General features: G+C 40.2%; 1 protein-coding gene across 1 annotated transcript in view; it reads left to right on the top strand.

Annotated features, from left to right (window-relative positions):
* Window positions 1-570: 570 nt before the first annotated feature.
* LOC108429281 (collagen alpha-1(XIX) chain) overlaps window positions 571-22,251 on the top strand; it is a 269,795-nt gene continuing 248,114 nt past the window's right edge. Inside the window, exons 1-4 of the mRNA XM_037532973.1 lie at window positions 571-741; window positions 5,002-5,126; window positions 8,256-8,327; window positions 8,752-8,851. Coding sequence (XP_037388870.1) covers window positions 740-741; window positions 5,002-5,126; window positions 8,256-8,327; window positions 8,752-8,851 — 299 coding nt within the window. The 5' untranslated portion in view covers window positions 571-739. The remainder of the gene's footprint in view (window positions 742-5,001; window positions 5,127-8,255; window positions 8,328-8,751; window positions 8,852-22,251) is intronic.

Below are 22,251 nucleotides of genomic sequence, written 5' to 3'. Positions count from 1 at the left end.
CCTCCGCCTACCTGTGTAAAAATAATCAAATTGTAAGTCGCTCTGGATAAGAGCGTCAGCCAAAAACGTAAATCTTATCTAGTAACAAACATAATACACCATGTTTATTGTGCAGGGACATTATTAGATGATAATGCAAATTATATGATTATATTTATATAAATCACTGCCAAACACGCAATGCCTGGCTTAGTTTTCGTGGACACCACCACTGAAGACTTGCCCTGTAGAAAATCTGACTGACCACTCTTCTCACTGCCTCCCACTGTCAGCCGCTCTGAGTCAACAAGTCTGCTCTGTCCTGAACAGGGTGAGGTGTGGAACTGGGAGTGAGGGGAGGGGGTCCCAGGGGCTGGTGGTCTGGAGACCACCTGAGTGTCCTTTAATCTGCATCAAATCCTGGATGTGGAGCTCAGTTCCCTCTCTCTCTCTCTCTCTCTCTCTCTCTCTCTCTCTCTCTCCGAGGTCTCCCCTGAGCTCTGCTCCCTGCAGATGTATTTTAGTGGACTAATGAGTGAGTGAGTGGGAGGGTCAGTCGGTGAGACTAATAAGGACACGGCTCCTCGGAGCGCCTCTCCATTCTCACTTTTCTGTGTTTCCAACAGTGTTTGGACCCCGAGTCGCTTCCTAACATGAGCCCATAGCGCCCGGAGGAGCTTCTCGGTCCCGCTTTGGAAGGAAAAAGGGACAGAAAGAGAGAGAGAAGGAGAGGGAAGGAGAGACTAAACTTTCTCAGCAGATGTAAGTAGCGCTCCGTTTGCCTCAGGAGGCTTAAGTTGGCGCCCTATTCACCAGCTTCTTGTCCGAACTCAGCCGTTCCACCTTAAATGCCGCAGCGGTTCCATTCTGGCGCCTCAGGTGTGCGTGCCGCCCGAACGGAGCTGCTGCACCACTTAAGGTGGAACGGCGAGATAGGACGGTTACAGGGAGCCAACTTCAGCTTCGTGTTCGTCGCGTGCGCTTGTTTTCTCAACGGTCGGTTTACCTCAGCGTCTCAGCCATGAATTGGCTTTCTTTTCTTTTCCCTTTTCTTTCTTTTCTTCTCTCGTTTTTTTGGATGGAGTTGGTGTCCTAAGACTGAAGTGAGAAGAAGAAAAGTCTCCCGGCACCTTTAGGCGCTGTAGGTGGGACTATAATTTGTAAATTGTCGAGTTAACGTCAAAGTCTCTGTGCCGTTACGTTAGTTAGGTTAGCTTAGCTGCCGTCAAAGTTGAGTTGGCGTCAAGTTAGCGGGGTCCTGACCCCGAGTCGCCGCTGTTTTCTCTCCTGAAATTGTTTTTTTTAAGCTAATGTTCCCTCAGCTGAGCAGCTGTGAAGTGCCATCCCTGCGTAATGTAACGCAGCTGGTACTTTTTTCCTCAAATGTGGGTCAAACTAGTGAGTAGATGTCCAAACCGGTAAGCTAACTAACCTGCTAACTTTATGAGTGCGTTAGGCGCTGGCTAGTACACCTAACGTTAATATATCGATTAGGAGATGGTTGCTGATGGGACACCTTCACACACACACACACACACACACACACACACACACACACAGTAGTCAAGTAATACTACGCCTATACCTAAACTGGCAAAATGTCCTCACTTGTACAGAAATGTTATGTTGTCCTGTCATTGTGAGTCCTCACAGGGATAGCAAAACACACACACACACACACACACACACACACACACACACACACACAGAGGGATGATAGATGGCTTCAGGAATACTCCCCCCCCCCCCTCCCCCCTCCTTCCCAGTCCCTCCTCCACTTGATCCTTCAGCACTATTTATTCATGGAATATGCTCCTGCAACATCCGAGCTGGATTTCTGTGTCCGCCCTGGTGTGTGTCAGGTTCAAGTTCAGAGTCCAGTTCAGCTGAATGGAGCTGGTGAATGAGGAGAAACCTGGGCTGATGATGCAGGAGACGTGGCTCAGGCTACGGGTGGGCGATGTGGCGATATTTGATCATTATTGCCATATTGTCACAACGTGCTTCTCCGAGGGCATCGTGGAGAACGTCAGTACTTGAAAACGCTTACTGACGGCATGTTTGTTTACGAAAAGGGGCACAGATGGTTGTATTTAATTGGATTTAGTGCTGTGCAGTTTGCAAAGTGTTATTTGTCGTTGAGTGCGCTTACATGCATTTAATAATCTGATGACTGCGGAAAATTAGATTTTGCTTCCGTGTGTTTTCATGCACCTAGGTAATCAGATAACTCTGGGTCTACATGAGTCAGGTAGTAATCAGATTTCTGCTTTGCAACCAGCCCGTAATCTCACAGAAGAGGACGTGACGTAAACACCACTCTGTCTGAAAATATGATATACACATACCATCTAGAAGTGTGTACGTGGTGTTTCACTGAACAGATTGGGTTTAATTAAGTGACACTTTTTAATCCCACAAACGGGGAAATGTCACCTCCGCATTTAACCCATCGGTGAAGGGAAACACCACATACACACTGGTGAGCACACTTGCCCAGAACGGTGGGCAGCCCTATCCACAGTGCCCGGGGAACAATTGGGGGTTAGGTGAACCCTTGAAGAACCAACTTTTTAATAAAGTGTACTTTTAATGCCTTTCTTTACATCTCAGCAACTGCATGATGCAGAATTTTTGAAAAATCTGTGCAATTCCCCTTTATTAGTCCCACAACAGGGAAATTCACAGGGATACAGCAGTAAAGGGCGAGCAAGGCACTCGAGAAAAGACAAGAGAATTAACAAAGTAATTAACCTTATTAATTAATTAACAAACATTTTAACTAATTACAATTTGTTGCTTGTTAATATATAATACTAAATCTAAAAAATACGAAATAATTCAATTTAAAATTAAAATTAAATCAGCACAGTTACTGCCAACATCATGAATCTGACGTAGACTTTTTCTCAAGAACAGGTTTAAGAAGATATTAGTGAATAAGGCTCAACGTGCTGATTAGGTATTACATTCACATGGATGTGATGTCCATTTGAATGGTCAGTCTGATGCATCACCTTTACAAAGCAGACGTTTATTCCAATGTGCTATTAGTATCCAACTGTTAAACCAAATGTAGGTGCGGTTGCTCTCAGTTTGCATTGTATGTGGTTATCAAAAATATATTAGACAGAATTAGACATAACTGTACTTGGCTTATACTGACAATACGGAAAAGTTTAAGCATATTTGGCCTGTATTTATACTTGTTTGCACACATACTTGTATGTACTTGTTCATATACTTGAACAATTGCAGCTCTTTCAATTTGAAGATTTGTGATTTCGATATAAAACGATTAATCGTTCAGCCCTACTGCAAGGATATAACTAGTACCTATAAGCTCACGTATAGTGAATTTCACTGCAATAAAACTTACAAAATAAAATGTAAACTATTTGTGTTCTTGAGTTTATTACTTTTATACCTAAATAATACTTAGATGTACTTTTATAAACTAAAAAGTGGGCGAATTTAGTCTTAAAAAGTATGAAAATAGTACACTTGTAAGTATACAACCAGAACTTCCTACATACTTAATAAAATGTACTTATACTTATATACTTAATGTTACTTATACTTTTTTGTAAAGGTATTCAGTACATACAAGTGCAGTGTGAGATAAAATTGCAAGCACAGGTGCCTCGGTTTGAAATGTGGACGCATGGCTTTGTTTCCAAAGACATGGATTAAGCCTAGTCCTGGACTACACTGCGTTGTGAATGGAAAATGTAGTCCAGAACTACCAGCTTAGGCTTAATCCCTGACTGAGAAACCCCTAAAGTTTGTGTTGAAAAACTGTTTATGCAGAGTATGAAAATATGGATTCTGATTCAACTACCAAGGCATTTAAGTTTGTTCTTAAATCTGTTCTTGAGAAAAATCCTAAGGAAAAGTCTCCGTCAGGTTCATCACGTGTTCTTAACGCACAGCGCTGTTCTCACCTTTGTGCTCTTGAGTGTGTAGATTCTGTTCTTACCGAAGAACAACCCCCAAATAAGAAAACATTTCAGAACTACATAAGTGGGTTTTAGAAAGACATTTCTTCTTAATAGGAATGTATATAACCACTGTATAAATCATAAAAACCCTAATCCTTCTGAATAAGCACATTTTCCACTTCAGTCAGGCTGCATATGCACTTTAACTTATTGCAATATGCATATTTAAAAATATACCCACATTTGCATTAGCTGCTCGGTTTAGATGTGTTTATATGTACTCTAGTACTTTTCCTAAATCCCATTGCACATCATTTGTTTTACTCGCAGACTTTATTTGTTTTGTTGAATTTCATTTTATGTCGACACCTGACCAAAAAGAAAAGATTCTGAATCTGATATCCATTTAAAGCATATCCAGATTCATTCAGTAGAAGGCAGAACATCTCTACAGTGGATAAAACAACAGTAGCCAGTCATACTGTGCTATACTATAATGTAATATGACGTAATAATGTAATATTATGTGTAAGATTTGATCAGGGGTGGGAATTATGGCTATATCATCTTCATGATATAGTATGTCCCAGTGCTTTTCTGCTAATTTTGCAGTTTGTAAAATCATCAATACTTAAAGAAGTTAAGTTTAAGTTTCAACTACCAAGAGAACGTAATTAGTCTTGTTTAATTGGTGTCATTTAGTGTCACTGAATTAAAAATCATTAAAGAATTGGTGAATTTGTAGAGTTTTGAAAAATGTGGCACCACTTTTTTTCTCCATTCCAGCCTAAAAAAAAAAAAGTCATGACATGTATTGTGTATTATTAAAATATCTTGCATTGAAGGATCTTTATATTGTATTTTTGCCTTATTACCCACCCCAATATGATTAAGTAACCTGGTTTGTTGAGCTAGAATGTACTTTTAAGAAAGCATCGGCCACCCTCTAAATCTCTCTCACGCTCAGGTTTAACAATCTGACGGAAAACAAATATGAGTCAAAACCTGATGTTACTGTAATGTTTTATCGGTCATTGGCATACTTCATATCTCTGAAAATTGACATTGTGTTCTATTTTAGGTATCCAAGGAGCCCTTTCTCATGCGCAACAGAAGACATGAGTCAAAGGCTGGGATGGACTGTGTTCTTCTGGGTAGTAAATGCCATTCCTTTTACTTTTGGCATGGCAGTAAACGAGAGAATAGGTATGTATACCATCACCATCTGGTCTGCACTACTCAAACACCTCTCAGACAGGCCTTGCTGCTGTTCTCCTTTCTGTCAAATGATGTTCTCAAATCAAATGGTTCTCAGCGGTGAGTCAGCCACTGGTTTATACTCTTCGTTTACAGCTGTGGGTGGCCATTACCCAACACCAGAGGTGTAAACGTATCCGAGTTGTTGTTTCAGTTGCGTCATGTTGCTCAGGGTGCCAACTTTAGCGTGTACATGCCACAAAAGAAGGCAAAGTTGACCTGATATGCTGTGGAGAAAGTTTCACCAGGCCCGTATTTTCACCACCCTTAATTAACACTTGTTTGGCGCTCTTGTGTGGAATCTGGGTGTGAATGAATTATTCCTGGCTAAAGATTTGCAATGCCTCCTTTAAGGCACATACGAGAACATGAGCCGTGTTTCATGACACGGACTCCGTGACTCCATGGCCATAGTAGATAGAGGTCAGCAGGACGAAAGTCACATGTGCTGGATCTGAGCCAGAAGATTTATGTGCAGTCTGAATGTTCAGACAGTAAATAAGACAGTGAAAGCAACTGATTGGTTGTTCTTTATTACCATGGTTTGCTTTTATCGCCGATAGATTGGTGGAAAATCACATTAACACTCACCCCAAATGTACTCCATCAGCCAAGACCTTGTATTTGAAGCCTGCACCTTTAGTTTTGCATTGGAGCTTTGAAGCTGATATAGCTAACTAGTAAGGGAAGCTCTCACCAGAGAGCACATTGGCTGTTCGTGCTCACAGACGCCATGAATGTACATGAGGCATCGGTTTAAACTCCTAGAACTAGTGGCACATTTAAAATGCTTTTTGCTGCTCTGTGTTCAGGAAATTATTGAATTCTTTTACATTAAAAATGTTGATTAAACAATGATTTTGCTCAAATGCTCCATATTAAGCCATTCATTTTGACTCGCTCCAGAGCGCCCTCTAGTGTTTGAGCAACACGGAAAACAGTGCTGTAACTATCCTCTCTATAAGTTCTCTGCTTAAACCCCACCAGTTAGCATTGTGTTGAGTAATGTCAAATAGGCTTGCTTATGTTGACACCGTATGGCCGTATGTTTTGAGACTTGAGTCACAGTTTTTTTCATTTTTTTAAAATAAGTGTGTCATACTGTGCCAGAAACCACATAAGCAGGCCTATGTGAGATTACATAACAACTCATATGTAGTTTGAGGCAAGTTTGGGATGATTGTAGGCATGAAGCTCACATGATGCTTAGCCGTGATGATAATTAGTGTACATACACTTCCATTACTTAGCCATGTTACCCTTGTAGCTCTATGCAAAACTAGAGAAGAAAGCGTCAGACACCAAACATCAACTGTGCAAATTAGATTTTTCAAAAATCTCTTCAAACATAATTGTGATTAGTTCAAAATACATTTTAAGTCCTATAAAAGTAATAAAAACAAAGTCAAATCTCCAGTGCTTTAGTGCTCAGTGCTGGTCCTGGAGGTCTACCAGCCTAGAGAGTTCAGAACCAACACACCTGGCTCTAATGCTCACGTGGTCCTGAAGGCCTTCCGTTACCTGAACCAGATGTGCTTGATTAAAGGTGTAAGTAAGCTGTGCAGGGTGGTAGATCTCCAGGACCCGGACTGGGCACCCCTGCTCCAGTGAATATCCATTATAGCACTGTTATCTGTTACTAGGCCTGTTAGCTTTCACAGTCATATGTTTAACAACAAACAGATTGCAAACTGGGTGGTTTTTCAGTAGATGAGTTGTGAAGAAAGCAAGAAAACAACAAATGCATTTATCAAAATATATTAGGGGTCTTAAGAAAGCAAAGAAAGTTCTCACTTCTGTAATCCCCTGTAGAGGGCAGCAGGGAGTAATGTTTGCTTACTTGAGCTCGAACAGTTTATATTTTCAGTACTTGTACTGCAATTGTTTGTGTTCACAAACGTTTGGTCAAATTCCATATTTTGTTGACTTTCTGTGGGAAGATAAGTAACACATCCTCTACAGCCCTGATCCTAGAGGGCCTCGTTTCAACCACAGTCTGCCTCACCTGTGCCAGCTAATCCTAATTAAAGTCCTTGATTGGCTGGACAGTGGAGGAGGAGGTGTGTGCAGCATGTCAGATGTAGGCTGGAACTAAATGTTGCTCCAGGGTTAGTGAACCTTAATGTGGGCATTTTTTGGGGGGTAGTCATGGGCTGGAGGTTAGGGAACCAGCTTCGTGACCGGAAGGTCGCCGGTTTGATCCCCAGAGCCGACAACACATGAATGAGGTGTCCTTGAGCAAGACACCTAACCCCCAACTGCTCCCTGGGTGCTGTCGATTGGGCTGCCCCCCGCTCTGGGCAAGTGTGCTCATTGCCCCCTAGTGTGTGTGTGTGTGCTCACTAGAGTGTACGTGGTGTTTCACTTCACAGATGGGTTAAATGCATAGGTGAAATTTTCCCATTGTGGGACCAATAAGGGTCTCTTAATCTTAATCTTTTGCTAATTTTAGTCGACAATTTCTGTTTATTACCTGATGTAAACATATTACAGTGCAATAATGTTATAAAAATGTACCACTTTTATTTTTGTTTTTTACAGACAGTTAAAATGGGCAAATAAAAAGCAGTTTGTGCATTAAAATGTGCAGGAATATATTCTCTGCACAGTAAGTCGCTGCTGTTGGAACACAACCTCGTATCTCCATTTTTGTCATTTTTAGTTGTTGGCATGATTTGAGAGCAGCTCTTTGCCTTTACGTTATGTGTAAATTTCATGATGAATGGACCAAAAGTAATGGCCCACAATTACTTGGACAAAAGTCTGGTTCCATTGACTTACCTTGAAAGAAGAGCATGTTTTTTCCTTCTCGTGTAGTTATCATTTTGGCGATGCAACGTTTTGCTCAGCAGTGGTGTGGGTGTGTACTTATTTTCACATTTTCACTGAAGAAAATCAACAAAACACTTCATTTGACCAGCGGCGTCTAAGCTTGCACGTACGACTATAGAAACAGACAATTAAATTGTTAATATTTTTATGTTTGTATAGTTTTCCTCTTTCAGAAAGGTTAACATGTTAAAAACACATAAAATATGGATTGATTTGTTTAGTTAATTAGTATTTTTTTTCCCCCAGATCATTCGTGTCCTCCTTTGAAGCTGGAGGAAAGATGGCACACCAACATGAGTGGCCATCGTGAGTTTACAGGTACGATTCAAAAAGACTGCGGCTGCTTTAACGGCGTCCATAAGAGGTTCCCGTTTGGATGTCACATTTGCATATGGTGCTGTATGTCTAGCTGTCACTGCAAATTAGCTGCGTAAAGCTTATTATGTCTCAGTCAACATGAAATACTGCGTTGTTCCATAAAACAGATCACAGATGTGCATCAAATGGACACTGACAGTTTGGTTAATTGATTTTCACAGTAATACCAGCTATTTACACAACACATTTTCCAGCTGATGTCTACTTTGATAGCATGTTTAAAGTGCCGATGGGCCATTGAGCAAGGCAGTTAGCTCTACAGGACTACTGCGATTGTCTTTGTTTAAGATGCTTTGGCGAAAAATGGCACCATCATAACAATAATAATAATAATAGCATTTCTATTTCTTTGCTTTGGTTTTAGGATTTGATTTGGCAGAAAAGTTCCTTCTTCGAAAGGGAGCAGTTACGGATGACAGGCCTCTCTTCAGACTCGGCAGTAAACCCCTCATCAAAGATGCGGAGTAAGTTTTGTCGTTTGGGTTGCTTAAAAAAAGAGGCCTGAATGTTCAGACTGTGTTACTTTCGGGTTCTGGGTTCATACGGTGTTATGGTACTGATCCGGGTCTGGAATTTGGATTCATTTCCACCAAAAGGAAAGCTGAATATATTGCGATATGTTGTCACAGGGCTTGCCGATATGACGATATATCGTTATTGTGATAAATCATGTCACAATATCCTCCCGAGACCCAGAAAAATTTAAGTTTGAGAATTTCTGTAATTTTAAGAAAGAATAAGTCTATTTTTTATGCAATGCCTTTATCAAGGACAATGGGACATTGCATAATTATGCTGGTGTCATATTTCTTGCTTCTTGTACTGCATCATACCAAAACTCTGCTGCAACTTCAGCAACAACTTCAGAAACCTTGTCATCAGTCTTCAAAATCCTGATCATCAATATGCTGCTCAGAGTAATTCCAGGGCACCCACTCAGTTTGACTGCGGCTGTCATTAAGCAGCAAACTGTTCCATAATTGGGAGGAATCTTTTGTATAAATAGAAGGGGCCAGTAATTCGTTTATTTTAATGTTTTCCTTTTTTAAATATGCAATTGTATAAAAGGAGATTTTCTAATAAATTAGGAAATGAAGCTCAAATCCAGAGCTTAAATGCCTGCATTCACTTACTCCATTTGTCAGTTTAGCAGTAAGAGTAAAAACTCATTTCACAGTTATCACTGGATGACTTCCAGGAGCCCCACCTATCTTGTCACTAGGCTTCACTCCTTAAGGGTCCATCTAAGTACCTTCAGTTGTTATTGGATGACTTCTAAGAGAAAAGACAGATTAATAAAAAACATAAACAAGCATAACTAAAGGGCAAAGGCTGTCTAGGAGATAATATAGTATCCAATTGTTAACATGACTATATTACTGAACAGTATGGGTTACACAGGAATACGTAATATAGACGCCCATACATATCACCTTTTACATATCCTCTTAATTGCTTGTGCCAGTTGCTCTAATGGGGTATTTTAAGATCCACTTCTCCCAGTGTTTTGTAAGGCACTCCGTCTTCAGTTGTAACATAGATGTAAGTTTTTCTTTTGAGTAAATTTCATCGACAATTTCGATTCACCTGCTGTCATCCACTTTCTTATTGTGGTCTTTTTACTGGCTGCCAGTAATTTTTTAAGCAGGTATTGTTGTTCTTCCCTACTAACTGGAGTATTTTCCTAAAATAAATATTCACTCATGAAAACTCATACATAATTCCAAATAGGTCCTCAATAACATTTCCAGTCTTTTGCCAAAAAGACAGATTTACTGGATAGTAAGAGTAAATCTTAAAATACTGGTGATAAAAAAAATGAAGACCAGAAAGGAAAAAAAAATAGATACAGTAATATGATAGTATTTAACTGCTTAGCTCTTTGTTGATCAAGAGAGGTGTGATCATCCTTTAATTTTCTCTGATTTCCTGTCATGTATGATACCATAAAACAGATTAAATTATACTGTTAGGTGGTTAAACTTTCATGCATATCAATAAAAATTTACTCTGGAAATGGGCTAAAACGTTTTTCTACCTAAAACATAACAATTATAGGCTTTAGAAACATAGTAAATGCATATTTTCAAACTTTTTCCTCCTCTTGTGCCCATAAAACGTGGTTCCTGAGTTGGCAGCCGTTTTGAAAAGGTAGGACTCCCCAACAAATGATACATCAATGGAAAGGCCAGGATGCCCTGTATAAGCTTGGCACTTGTAGAACACTGAGCGCCTGTTTCAGTATAAAGAGAGCAATATTAGTCCTGTTTAGCTGGATTTAGTGCCAAATATTGAATGAAAATCGTTGTGGTCATAGTTTTTGATAGTATTTTTTATAATATAGCTCTTTTTTCTCAGTTCCAACTCTGACATATTGTGATATGTATTGCGAAAAATTTCATGCAGTATCGCAATATTATATTCTTGCCATATCGTCCACCTCTATGCTATCAGTAGACCCAACATTGCCCATATTAGGAGCTTAAAAGTGTAAGCTATTTTTCTCAATGTGGAAAATGAATAGAATTCTTTTGCAGGCAAAATGTCCCAAAGCTGGTGTATTTTCTCCAGTGTATATTTTTTTTCCAAGAATGTCACTGAATCCTCTGTATTGCCTGTTCTGTTGCATAATAGCGCTGAAATATAGCAGTAGGCTGACTTTCATGTGATGCCATTTCAACACAGTGGTATTGGCTTGCTAGCAGTTTCTGCATTTCTACTCTCATACACTCTTAGAAATAAAGATAGTAAAGGTGTCTCTGGGGTGGTTCTCTCGAGGGTTCATCTCAGTACCTTCAGTCAGGGAGCAGAACTGAACCAAAGTCCACTGAAACGATACTTTCTGAGCTGTACTGACTCCACGCACCTCGCCTCGCCTCGCCTCGAGGCTTTTATTTTACTGTTCTGTTTTAAAACATTCAGTTCTGAAAAGGTACAAATACAAACTTTTCACCTGGAAAAACGCATTTAAGGTTCACAACTGGACCTTAAAACCACTGTAGTACCGTTGAGGGAACATTAACATTGTTTGTACTTTGATGAACAGAAACATACCTGCGCAGAACCTTTATTTCTAAAAGAGTAATTCAGGGAATCGACTGAGATTTAGAGGGAAAAACATACACGAATCGTATCAGCTTTGGAAGCTTTTTGTTTATCACAGGATAAACATCACTAAAGTGTTACTAGTAGGAGTGAGTAGCGCATTTTAGTGGATTGGTGATGTAAAATTGACCATTTTTTCTGTATTTTTAAAAATAGATTATATCTCTATATAGCCATATTAAACTAACTCAAGCAGTCCAAGCTTTAACGTTGTGTATAATAGTGTTTTTTCTCTATGTATTTGAAGCAAACGCTGTGCTCCCTGTTCAAGGGCACGATGGTTTACTGCACACTCTGGAGATTTTCCAGCTCAAACCCACCTGATTCAACTCATCAGTTCATTGCTAGGTTTACTTAAAGTCTTAAAGCAGCAAAAGGTGCTCAATTCCACACCCAAAGTCATTGATATGCAGTATAAAAAGTAATTATGTCCAGAATACTCTTTCAGTGGGTTTTGTAAAGCGTTAGGGAAAACACAGCCTTCAGTTGACTCAGAAATGTGTTGTGACGTATTTATGTGCATGTAAATCCGTGTTTATAAATATTCACGTTTCATGTTAATGCAGTTGCTAGAAATATTTCCAGACACAAGCAGGTGTGGGTGTTTACTTTGAAAATGAAAACAACAGGCACATCCTCCTTTTCTGTTCTGAGGTTGCACCTTGGGGAAATTAGGCTGGAGTTATCCGAACGTGACTCGGCGCATCGGCTCTCCAGGGCTGGTCAGTTAACTATATCCACCCGTCCAGTGGCCAGCCCTCAGTCTTTGCCCAGGCCGCTCGAGAGTTGAAAGCACGCCAGGTTAAGATCGAGTTGCCGTGCTGCAAACCAATATTTTCTCAGGGTGTAAGTTTGCCTCCAGTTCAGCTGATATCCGGAAGAAAACGCCGCCAGTGCAGCGAGCGGCACGCAGTCGGGATGACACAAGGCGACCCAGATATCACCCTGCTTGCGGAGATGATTCCATTTGCGTTGGCTAATAAGGGTAAACTGTGAGGTGAGCCGTGAGACATGTTGAATAATTTGGACAGAATTAATTTGCAGATGGGCCACGGGCTCGGCCAAGGAGAAAGTGAGGTGGCCGTAGCTGAAATCAAGCAGTAATGGGGAAATAGATCCCGCAAATTAAATGCCTTTGAAAAAAATTACTTTAATGACATACAGAAGTGCCATTTCGTCGGAGCTGTTCACCGTGTAATTGATGGTTCCATCAAGCCTTACTGTAGTATTCCATGTTAAAGCAGCATTTTCAGAGCCACGCATAGAAGAACCACAAAAGAATGTTTCAAAGGATGGTTTTGTGATAAACGTTTCTGTAAAAGAGATGTACAATTGTGAAGAACCAATTTAAGATTTTATCAGAACCGTTCATCCATGGCAAGGATCATTTAGGAACATTTAAGTGTGTTGCATTAGCCTACTGCAGAATCTTTTGCATTTGTGTTGTCTATGTATCTTGTGTTTTTGCATTACTTTTATTTCAGCAATGTTATATCCATCCATCCATCCATCCATTTTCTAAGCCGCTTCTCCGTCAGGGTCGCGGGGGGGGTGTTGGAGCCTATCCCAGCGGTCTTCGGGCGGAAGGCAGGATACACCCTGGACAGGTCGCCAGTCCATCGCAGAGCAATGTTATATTTACCATTAAATTACTTGTCCTCTTGCACTTTTTCGGATGCCTCTACTTGCTGTTGGTGGCCGTTTCTATGTCATTATAGAAATGAAGGAACAGCAATAAACGTATCGGGGGCAGCACACAGTCTATTACGCTATTTGCTCTTGCTCATTAAGCATTTATAGTGGGGCTCCAACACAGACATGTTTATGTTTTTGTAAGTTTCAGCATGCATTAGTCGTTCACACAAGCAAGACTGACAAGTGACTAACGCGCTCTGTAAGATGTGAAATATTGCCTTCCTGCTCGAACCATGTAAGCCTTATCCAATCAAACATCCTCACTGGCAACAGTTCTGCATAAAACAGCATAAAAAGCATTTTCATTGTTATGTTAAACTGTTATGGATTCAGAGAAAGACAGAGTCGCTGTTTCTCTACATTCTTAAAAAGGATAAAGTAAAGAAAACGGCTCTTAAATGGCTCTTCAGGTCGCTGGAGAATGTGCTATACATGGTGCTAATAAGAACCTTTTTGAAAAGGGTTCTATGTAGCACCAAAAATGCTTTTTGTATTGTGACTATTAAGCTTATTACAATAGAGGAAAAGCACATTCTCCATCAATCTGAAGAAGCATTTCACCACATAAATGACCATTTAATCATGCAAATAGTTCTTTTGTCCAGTTCCATTTCTGATTTTTACCCCTACCCCTTATTTTCAAGTGTCATCTTGCCCGTTGGAACTGAGCTACAGGGGTAGTTGTTGAAATCTTCCCACTGAAATGGGGAGCGTCACTTCATTAACAGCTACTAGCGCCGCTCTGTAGGCGACCCTGCCCGTCTGCAGCGACAGCAGAGGAGGGTAAAGTTCAGCTCCTCACTGCTGGGCTTTAGTTACATTTAGGGCATCATACGTCTTCAAAGAGGGGGGCACTTATTTATCATCACCCACCCCTAATTCTTCAGTGATATGAAGCTGAAGTCAGATATTCTCCAGATTCTTATTTGAATTTTCTGGTTCCACCTTAAATGATGCAGCAGTTACATCCTGGCCCTTCAGGTGTCAGAACTGCCGGACCGTTTAAAGTGGGACGAGCTACTGAGATGTTAGCGTACTACCAGTGATGTTTATACTTGTAATGAATAAAAGGACCATAATACTGAAACAACGATAAACTAAGAAAATACAGATTTTTTACAGAGACAATTCTCACGTTTGCGGGTTTCTTTGGTCTCTTGCTGTTTTTGATTTTTTCTCATAACACTCCCTTTGGATCCTCTGAAAAACCTCTGTTTGGAGGTCCATGTAGTCCCAACACTTCACCTTCCCCCTCTATTTCAACAAAAGTCAGGACACCCTACCTCTAGTCGTGAACACGCAAAATGAAGGGGTAGGTCTAAGTGGTAGGGGAGAGGGGTGAAATGGGACTGTTCCTTTGAATTTATGGTTTTATATAGAACCATTTTCTTTACTGAAGAACCATAGAAGAACCATCTTTTTTAGGAGTGTACTCTCTGAGACAGTAATGTTTAGTGTTCTTGATAAAGACCAGTCACAGTGTGACGGCCGCTTTCACCGTCATAAAGCTGAGAACCTTTCCGCGGTGAGGAAGGTTCCCGCCAGAGCTCTTGCAAGTGGACTGGATTTACCTGTACTGTAGAACTTTTTGTGCTTGTTTCAAAAATGCCTATGTATCAGTTGTTAGTTTTTTTTTTTCCTCTGCATTTGTTTGTGCCTGAGCTGTCCAATTGTGGATGATTTTGCCATCCAACTATGTATGCTTGGAGTATCTTTCCCTTTTTTAACAGTGCTAGAACAGCTCATTAGCGAAATCTCCTCAGCCAGTGTCGAGGTCCTGCAGTCAATAACAGCTCTCAGGAGATGTTTGGGTTCTGTGGATTAAATGTGATTTATTTTATATATGCTCACCCTCATCTTGAGCAAGCCACCTTGAGTACTCTTATTCTTAGAGATGTGCTTGTTATGAGTGTGTAATCCTGCCTCAACTCTTATCATTGGTGAAACATGACCGTTCCATCGTTCAGCCAGGGGAAAGGCTTTACTGTAAACACTGTAAACAGAAACAGTGCAGCATCTGGAGAGCAGGCGATCTGTTGCTTCATAGGCCCTTCATGGCCAGCAGCCTGCAGTGGCTAGGTCTTGTTTCTAGATGCAGGGCTGTCCTCTCTTCTCACATTTTTGTTTCATCACTATTTGAGCTTAAATAATGTCTGCTTGGCCGTATTTTTGCTGTACGTTGAAAAATAAGCTCCATCAGTATTTATGATTGTAATTCATTTTCCACCAGCTGAGAGTTCAGAACCACCTTAATAACCAAAATTAATGTTTGGTCTTTTTGGTCATTTTATGCCTCAAAGCATTTAGTTTGGCTAATTTTTTCCTTGCTTACTAGTTAGTTTAACTCATTGTAAACAAAATGATTCACTGTGTATACATAAAAATCTTATGAGTGTGGACTGACGCGTATCTTTTTTATCAGTTATCTTAGCCGAACACTAGTTGTTCTGACTTCTTCATGCTCATGCACTCACAAAATGTCTACAGTTACACAGAACCATGTGTAGAATCAAAGAAAACATATTTATCTATGTTAAGTTTAAAAATATGAGCAAAAACACTCTAGGGGTTAGAATAAATGTTAATAACATTGGCGCTAGCTTCCTAGATAACTACATAACTCCTTAGATAGATAGATAGACTAATAGATTGAACTTTATTCTATAATAAACGTAGAAAATAAAGAAATAAACATAAGTGTAACAGTAGAAATATAGTGTATCTATTTGCATATTTACGTGGCATATGAGACAGATTTGTTGTATATACATGACAGCAGGCACTGAGTGGTATGAGGTGGACAAAAAGCACAATGAGTATAGACATAACTAGGAGTTGCAGCAATGTTTACAGTGTAAAGTGCGCAGTGAGAGTCACTACAGCAGCAGTTATGATGTATGTAGTGTATTAAAAGGAGAGGAGATACAGTGATGAGGTTCCACACAGTTCGGAATAGCCGGAGATCAGTACCGTCTGTACAGTAAGGAGACTCACTGTAGAGCCTTATAGCCGTGAGTAAGAAAGATCTCACATGGAAAAATAACAGTTCTAGAAATAGCTATGAGCACATCAACGCACAGCTCAAGTACAACTAGTTTACATTTCGATGCACTTATTGTTGATGTGGTTGTGCTTGGTGACTTCTTCTTCACCTGGAAAAGTAAAGAATTCAGTAAACTGCTGCAAATGCCACCAAAGACAGCGAAGAACTTCCTCGGGTATGTTTAGGCTCTGCTGGAGCCCGTCTTCCACTCTCAGAAAATATGAAGCTGTCACTGGTACAGTTCCCCTCTTGTCTTTGGGGTGGAACCCTCAAGGGTTCATCTCAGTACCTTCAGTCAGGGAACATAACTGAACCATAATCCACTGAAATTATATTTTCCAAGCTGTACTGACTCCACACACCCCGCCTCGCCTCCAGGTTCTGTTTTAAAACATTCGGTTATGAAAAGGTACAGATATGAACTTTTCACCTGGAAGAAACGATTTAAGATTCACAATCGGACCTTTGAGGGAACATTTACATGGTTTGTACTTTGAATAATGAAATACTGACCTGCATAAAACTTTCTAATTTCTAATTGTGTAGACATGTACCAAAACCCTTAAACTAGAAGCTTTGGTAATAAACTTCCATTTCTGGAACCAGCTGTACATAAGGCCAAAATGAGGCTAATCATAATGGAAATGTTTACTAAGTTCAGGTTTAATACGTTAATCCAAACTAGATGCACTACATTAGTTAATATTGAGTTTAGTAGCTACTAAATATTTTATCTCTCTGAGCAGCTGTGAAGCAACGGAAATCTCATAGACACCACAGAGAACACTAGAAACAAGGCTTTTGGGTTAACGGAGCTAAAAACACAAAATACAATATATGTTGTGATTTAACTTAATGCACTAATCTTTACCCTGATTTTACGTTTACGTTTACAGTTATGGCAGATGCTCTTATTCAGTCCAACTCACAAAAGTGCACTGGTACAAATAGATTACAGTATGAGACGCTTGAGTTTAGCCAAAATAAAAGAAACAAAAAACTGTTTTTGACATCATTTGCAAGTATCTGTTGTCCTTTACATTGTGTGTAAATTTCATGATGAACAGCCAAAAGAAATGACCCAGAATTACTGGAGAATGAAGTCTGGTTCCATTGACTTGCATTAAAATTAAAGTATGTTTTTTCCTTCACTGTAAATTTACCACATTGAAGACGCAAGGTTTTGTTCTGACAGCAGTGATGAGTTCAATACAGTGCATAAGCACTTAGATCAATGCTTGCTTAAGTGCTGTTCAAAGAGATGGGTGGAAGTTCCACCACCTGAGCATCAGGACTGAAAGAGGCTATAGGTGCTCAGTTTCATTCGACTCAACTTATACACAGTGTTCTATTCTACACAGCAAAATATGGTATGTCATCATGTTCAATTTTACATGTAGTTGAAATATCTACTTTTTCTAATTGTGAGATGGTTGTAGGAATGTTATAGAGTGATTTAACTTGTTTCTAGAAATTTCTTACTAGTTTTATGTAATTTTATCAAGTAAAATCATCTCACTGCAGTAGATTTTTTAAAGCAGGTTTCTTATCTACCAGGCAATATTAAAACCAAAACAAGTATAAAAGACTGTATTTAAGATAATTTCACTTTCAAAGATATCATTTTTTGCAGTGTGACTCTGCCGTCCCCCTTCTCTCTCTCTCCAGCCTTCAATTACGGCCAAGCTTTGACAGGTGATGGTGCTTGTCAGCTGGAAGAACCAAGGGCGTCAGAGCAGCCCCCAAACTCCAAACATCTCTCACTTTACTTGCAGGAAATGCTGCCGGGCTCGCCTTTCAGGTGGCCCGGATCATATTCAGCAGCCCCGACTTCCAATTGATCCTATTACATGGAAAAGGAAGGCTCTGTGCTCCTGGATCAGGTTCCGTTGGTTTTACAGTAGCTCCAACTTGGCGAGGTGGCGTACAGATCCTTTCTGCATGAATCATATGCTGTAACAAACTACAGCCACTCTAGTTGTAGTACTTGAATAGTTTTTGAGGAGGGTTGAATCATGCTGTCATTTGACATGTGCAGTTTTTCGTAGTAAAGTAGCATCTTGGTTATTTTAACATTTAAAAACCATCACACTTTAAAAAAAAATCTCCTTACATCTCGGATTCTCACAACTCAGCTTCCAACCCGAGGAAGCAGTTTGCTGGCTGGCTCTCTTTTCCTATTTAAATATGTCTTTCAATGGTCTCAGGCTCAGATTCTCCATCCAAACCTAGTTCATTTTGCATATTAAGCTACCACACATATCAGAATTTTCACAGTTTCTGTCAAACCTCCTCCGGCCTTATAGTCCCATCGCCCGTTACCTCTTGAACTCCAAATCCCGGAATCCCTTGGGAGATCACATGTCACATACATTGCCACCCCTGGCCAGTTACATACTCTTACATACATAATGTTTTGCCTGTTCAGAGACCTGTTTGTTTGCACTCATGCTGTCTTTGCAAAGTATTGCCACAGGATCTCTTGGCATAGTGAGCAGCTTCTCAGGTCTCTGTTTCTGTGTCTTGGCCTGTTTCATTTTTTGACTCTGTTTTTGGATTTTATTTAGAAAGCTTAAATTTCTTAAGCCCTTCTTGGGTTTGTTTGCTGTTTTTATGCTTACTTTTTTTCGTTTCATTCAGATTGGCTATTCACACATTTACGTATGAACGCATTGTCTGTATTTATTGATATCAGCAGTTGACAGTTACTGCAACATCATAATGAAATATGGAGCGACACACATCTGGAAGAGACATCCAGTATTGGATTAACATTCCTGCAACTTCCTGCGAAGTGATAAACCATTGCTTGCTACTCCCTGTGCGTTTTGAAGTTCCCTTCCAACTAGTCCTGGGCAGTGTACTCAGAGATCATCAGTGTTTGACAAGTGACCCAATGGCGATGTGTGAAAAGTAATCGCCATGTTGGGACAAAGAATTGATAGAACTAGAGAAGACTAATTGACTGTTAAACATCTTAATATGTTGGGAAATTGAGGTTTATGTGCCTTTAAGAAGTGTTCAGACACACCCCAATACTCAGTTGTTTCTGATTAAAGAGAGAGGGAGAATTATTTCTGCTATGCTCTGTAATGCTAGCTTTACTGCACGGCTCTTCACCTTCTACATATTTTACCTTACATCCTTTATAAGCGAATGGAACCAAAAATAAACGCTGACATGCTTTGGCACTTCAGCTTTCTTCATTGTGACTCGCTGCAGTAAAACATTTGAGATAAATGACTCCAGTTCCTCTGATCCCTGTCTCTGGCTGGGAAACAGGTAAATAATATTACATTATGCACCTTTCAAAGACGTCAGGCTGCAGTAGAGCAAACTCCCCACTTTTCTGTACAGATGTCCTTGTGGTTAGTTGAATGATGAAAACAATATTATACTACATGGTTTTAAAAAGGCATCTATTGCTGAATTCTGCTGACTCCGCTATTACAACAGAAAACAGCTCATTGGTTGCATACGGAAAGTATGGTGGTGTTACTTTGGCAATTGCTTGCAGTCTAAAGTTTCTCTGGCATGGAGCGAGGACATACACCAGAAGAAGCTCATGAGCGCATGTGTTTGTGGATGTTGAGTTGCGCAAAGTTGTATTTCTTTATATGTAGGTTTTAAAGATTTTCATTAAACGGTTAATGTTCAAAAAGCATTTAAACAAAAAACGGAAAAGAAAGCAGGTCAATGCTGCAATGTGTGTTGGATGGGGGAGGCAGTGTAATCGATAACTGATCGAAGTTTTTTAACTAGAAAACTTGTGCTATTTTTTGATATCGCCCAGGCATACTTTAAACAGAACATTCACTCCCTGTGGTTTGGAGTTAAAAATGTTTGAATACTGTGTGCACTCTGGAGGGCAAACTACTAGGGAAATTGGAATGCGGCTTTCATTGGACTGAAAAATTAGGTTTGTGTTTTTTTGTCGTAGCCTTGTTTTGAAAATATACTGCCTGTGTCCGTCATGCTCACACAACGGTTTATGGTTGTTGTGTTGTGTGTCAGTCCAGTGGCCCTTCCTTGTCAAAGTAGGCGGTTCTTGGCCATGTTAAAAGGGCAAAATACATTGGACTCTATGTCGATGGCGTTTTTTAATAGTAAGCACGACGGTTCTTTGTTAAACCTAAAACCATTGCCTATATCAGGGGTCACATCCCTGTATAGTAAAGGATAAAAATATAATATAACCAAAAATACAGACTTGCTTTGCTCAGCTTTAATCTTTCCGCTTTTCTCACATCTCCGGCAGGAAACTTTTCTTCCAAAGGAACAAAAAGCTTCACGACTTTTTAGTGTTTGTCAGTTTCTCGCCACAGAATAAACATATCAGGAACCAGTCAGAGTGATTATAAACACAAATAACTTGATTTGCCTACAAATTATCGATGTTCATCTTAAATCTTTCTCTTTGCCTTTTTCGTTAGCTAGGTGAGATTGTCTGTGTTGCTATGGTGACCAGCAGTCTGCACTGATCTAAATATTATTATTTTTATTTATTTATATTATAAATATTATTACCTACAAATCTGATTCAGCTGTGGAGCCACAACAGGGCAGTGAAAGAGCCATTGATCCATTGTTAGCTTACTAATTTAATGAATGTAAACGAATATAGATGCATTTTTTCTTAAGCAGTTCTTAAGATTGCTCTTAAGCAGTTTTTTTGCTAATATTTTTGTGTTTTTATGTGAATTATTACTGTAATAGGAGTGCTCTTTTTTTGCATTGTTTCCCAGTTTTCTCCCCACTTTAGTCGTGCCCAGTTACACTTAGTAGGCATGACTCCCCCAGTCACACAATGCCGTCAGCTCTAGGAGGGAGAAAGCTAGCACAGGCCTCCTCTAAGACGTGTGAAGCGACACGGCCACTAATCCAACATCATTGAACTGATGAACACGCTTGGATTAGAACCATAACCACCAGTTATGTCAGGATGAGGATGAGGGGCCATCCTAATACCCCCCCCAACAAAAAGAGTGAGGACAACTGTGCTGTCTTGGACTCCTGGCCACGGACGGCTGTAGCAACACTAGGGATAGAGCTTGCGGGAATCAGACACAGCCTCAGTTTTTAAGTCTAGGCTAAAAACCTACTTGTATAGTCAAGCCTTTGGTGATTAGTCTTCCCTGTCAGATGTAGACCTGCTGGAATCTCTGCTGCTCTGTTATACTGTAATCTGTGGTCAGCCACTCTTTACAGAACTGACTGTTTTTTTCTTTCCTTTGACGAGCTGAATAGCTGCCCATCTTGTGGGTCTGATGCAGTTGCCTCTTCTGCCTTGATTGGGTGCCGCTGCTCACCAGCCTTCTGGACCGGCTTGACCACCGCTGAGCTTCTTGCTTTACAGCGCTGTGCAGTCCTCACCCTCAGATCTTCTCTTTTCCCACTTTACTATAATACTTCATACTAATAATGTTTGCTATCCGGTGTCGACCGTAGGAGGATGGGTTCCCCTTCTGAGTCTTGGTTCCTCTCAAGGTTTCTTCCTCTTTTAGGGAGTTTTTCCTTGCCACCGTCACCGCTGACTTGCTCATGGGTGCTTGGATTTTCTTTTCTCTTCTCTCTGTAATACTGATTGTTCTGTAAAGCTGCTTTGTGACAACACCTGTTGTAAAAAGCGCTATATAAATAAATTTTGCTTGCTTGCTTGCGATCTCCTGACGACGGGGTCAACGCTTAAACATAGGAGTGCTCCTCCTTGACCTCGTAAAGGAAAAGAACTGTTCACTTCCTCGTGTTAACTACAAAACTATATACACATTAGTTTCAAAGCAGTTATCAAATAATTTAGAGTAGATACAGAACGAGCCTTAAGATAGAACTCAATACTAAATCTAGTGCCGAGGTCACTAATAGGTGGACTGCAATCCGAGTCTGGACGCAGATGCTGTGCTGTGTTGACCTGGACCTATAACTGATAAACTATGGAGAATTGTTTAATTTCGACAGGTGGTCCTATTTTAATCAGCGCAATGTTTCGAGCCTTACAGTAGCACTTTAGCGGCCCGAGAA

The sequence above is a fragment of the Pygocentrus nattereri genome, chromosome 22, assembly GCF_015220715.1.
Source record: "Pygocentrus nattereri isolate fPygNat1 chromosome 22, fPygNat1.pri, whole genome shotgun sequence".
NCBI classification, from domain to species: domain Eukaryota; kingdom Metazoa; phylum Chordata; class Actinopteri; order Characiformes; family Serrasalmidae; genus Pygocentrus; species Pygocentrus nattereri.
The sequence above is the reverse complement of the archived record's forward strand: the minus strand, read 5'-3'. Positions and strand labels throughout refer to the sequence as shown.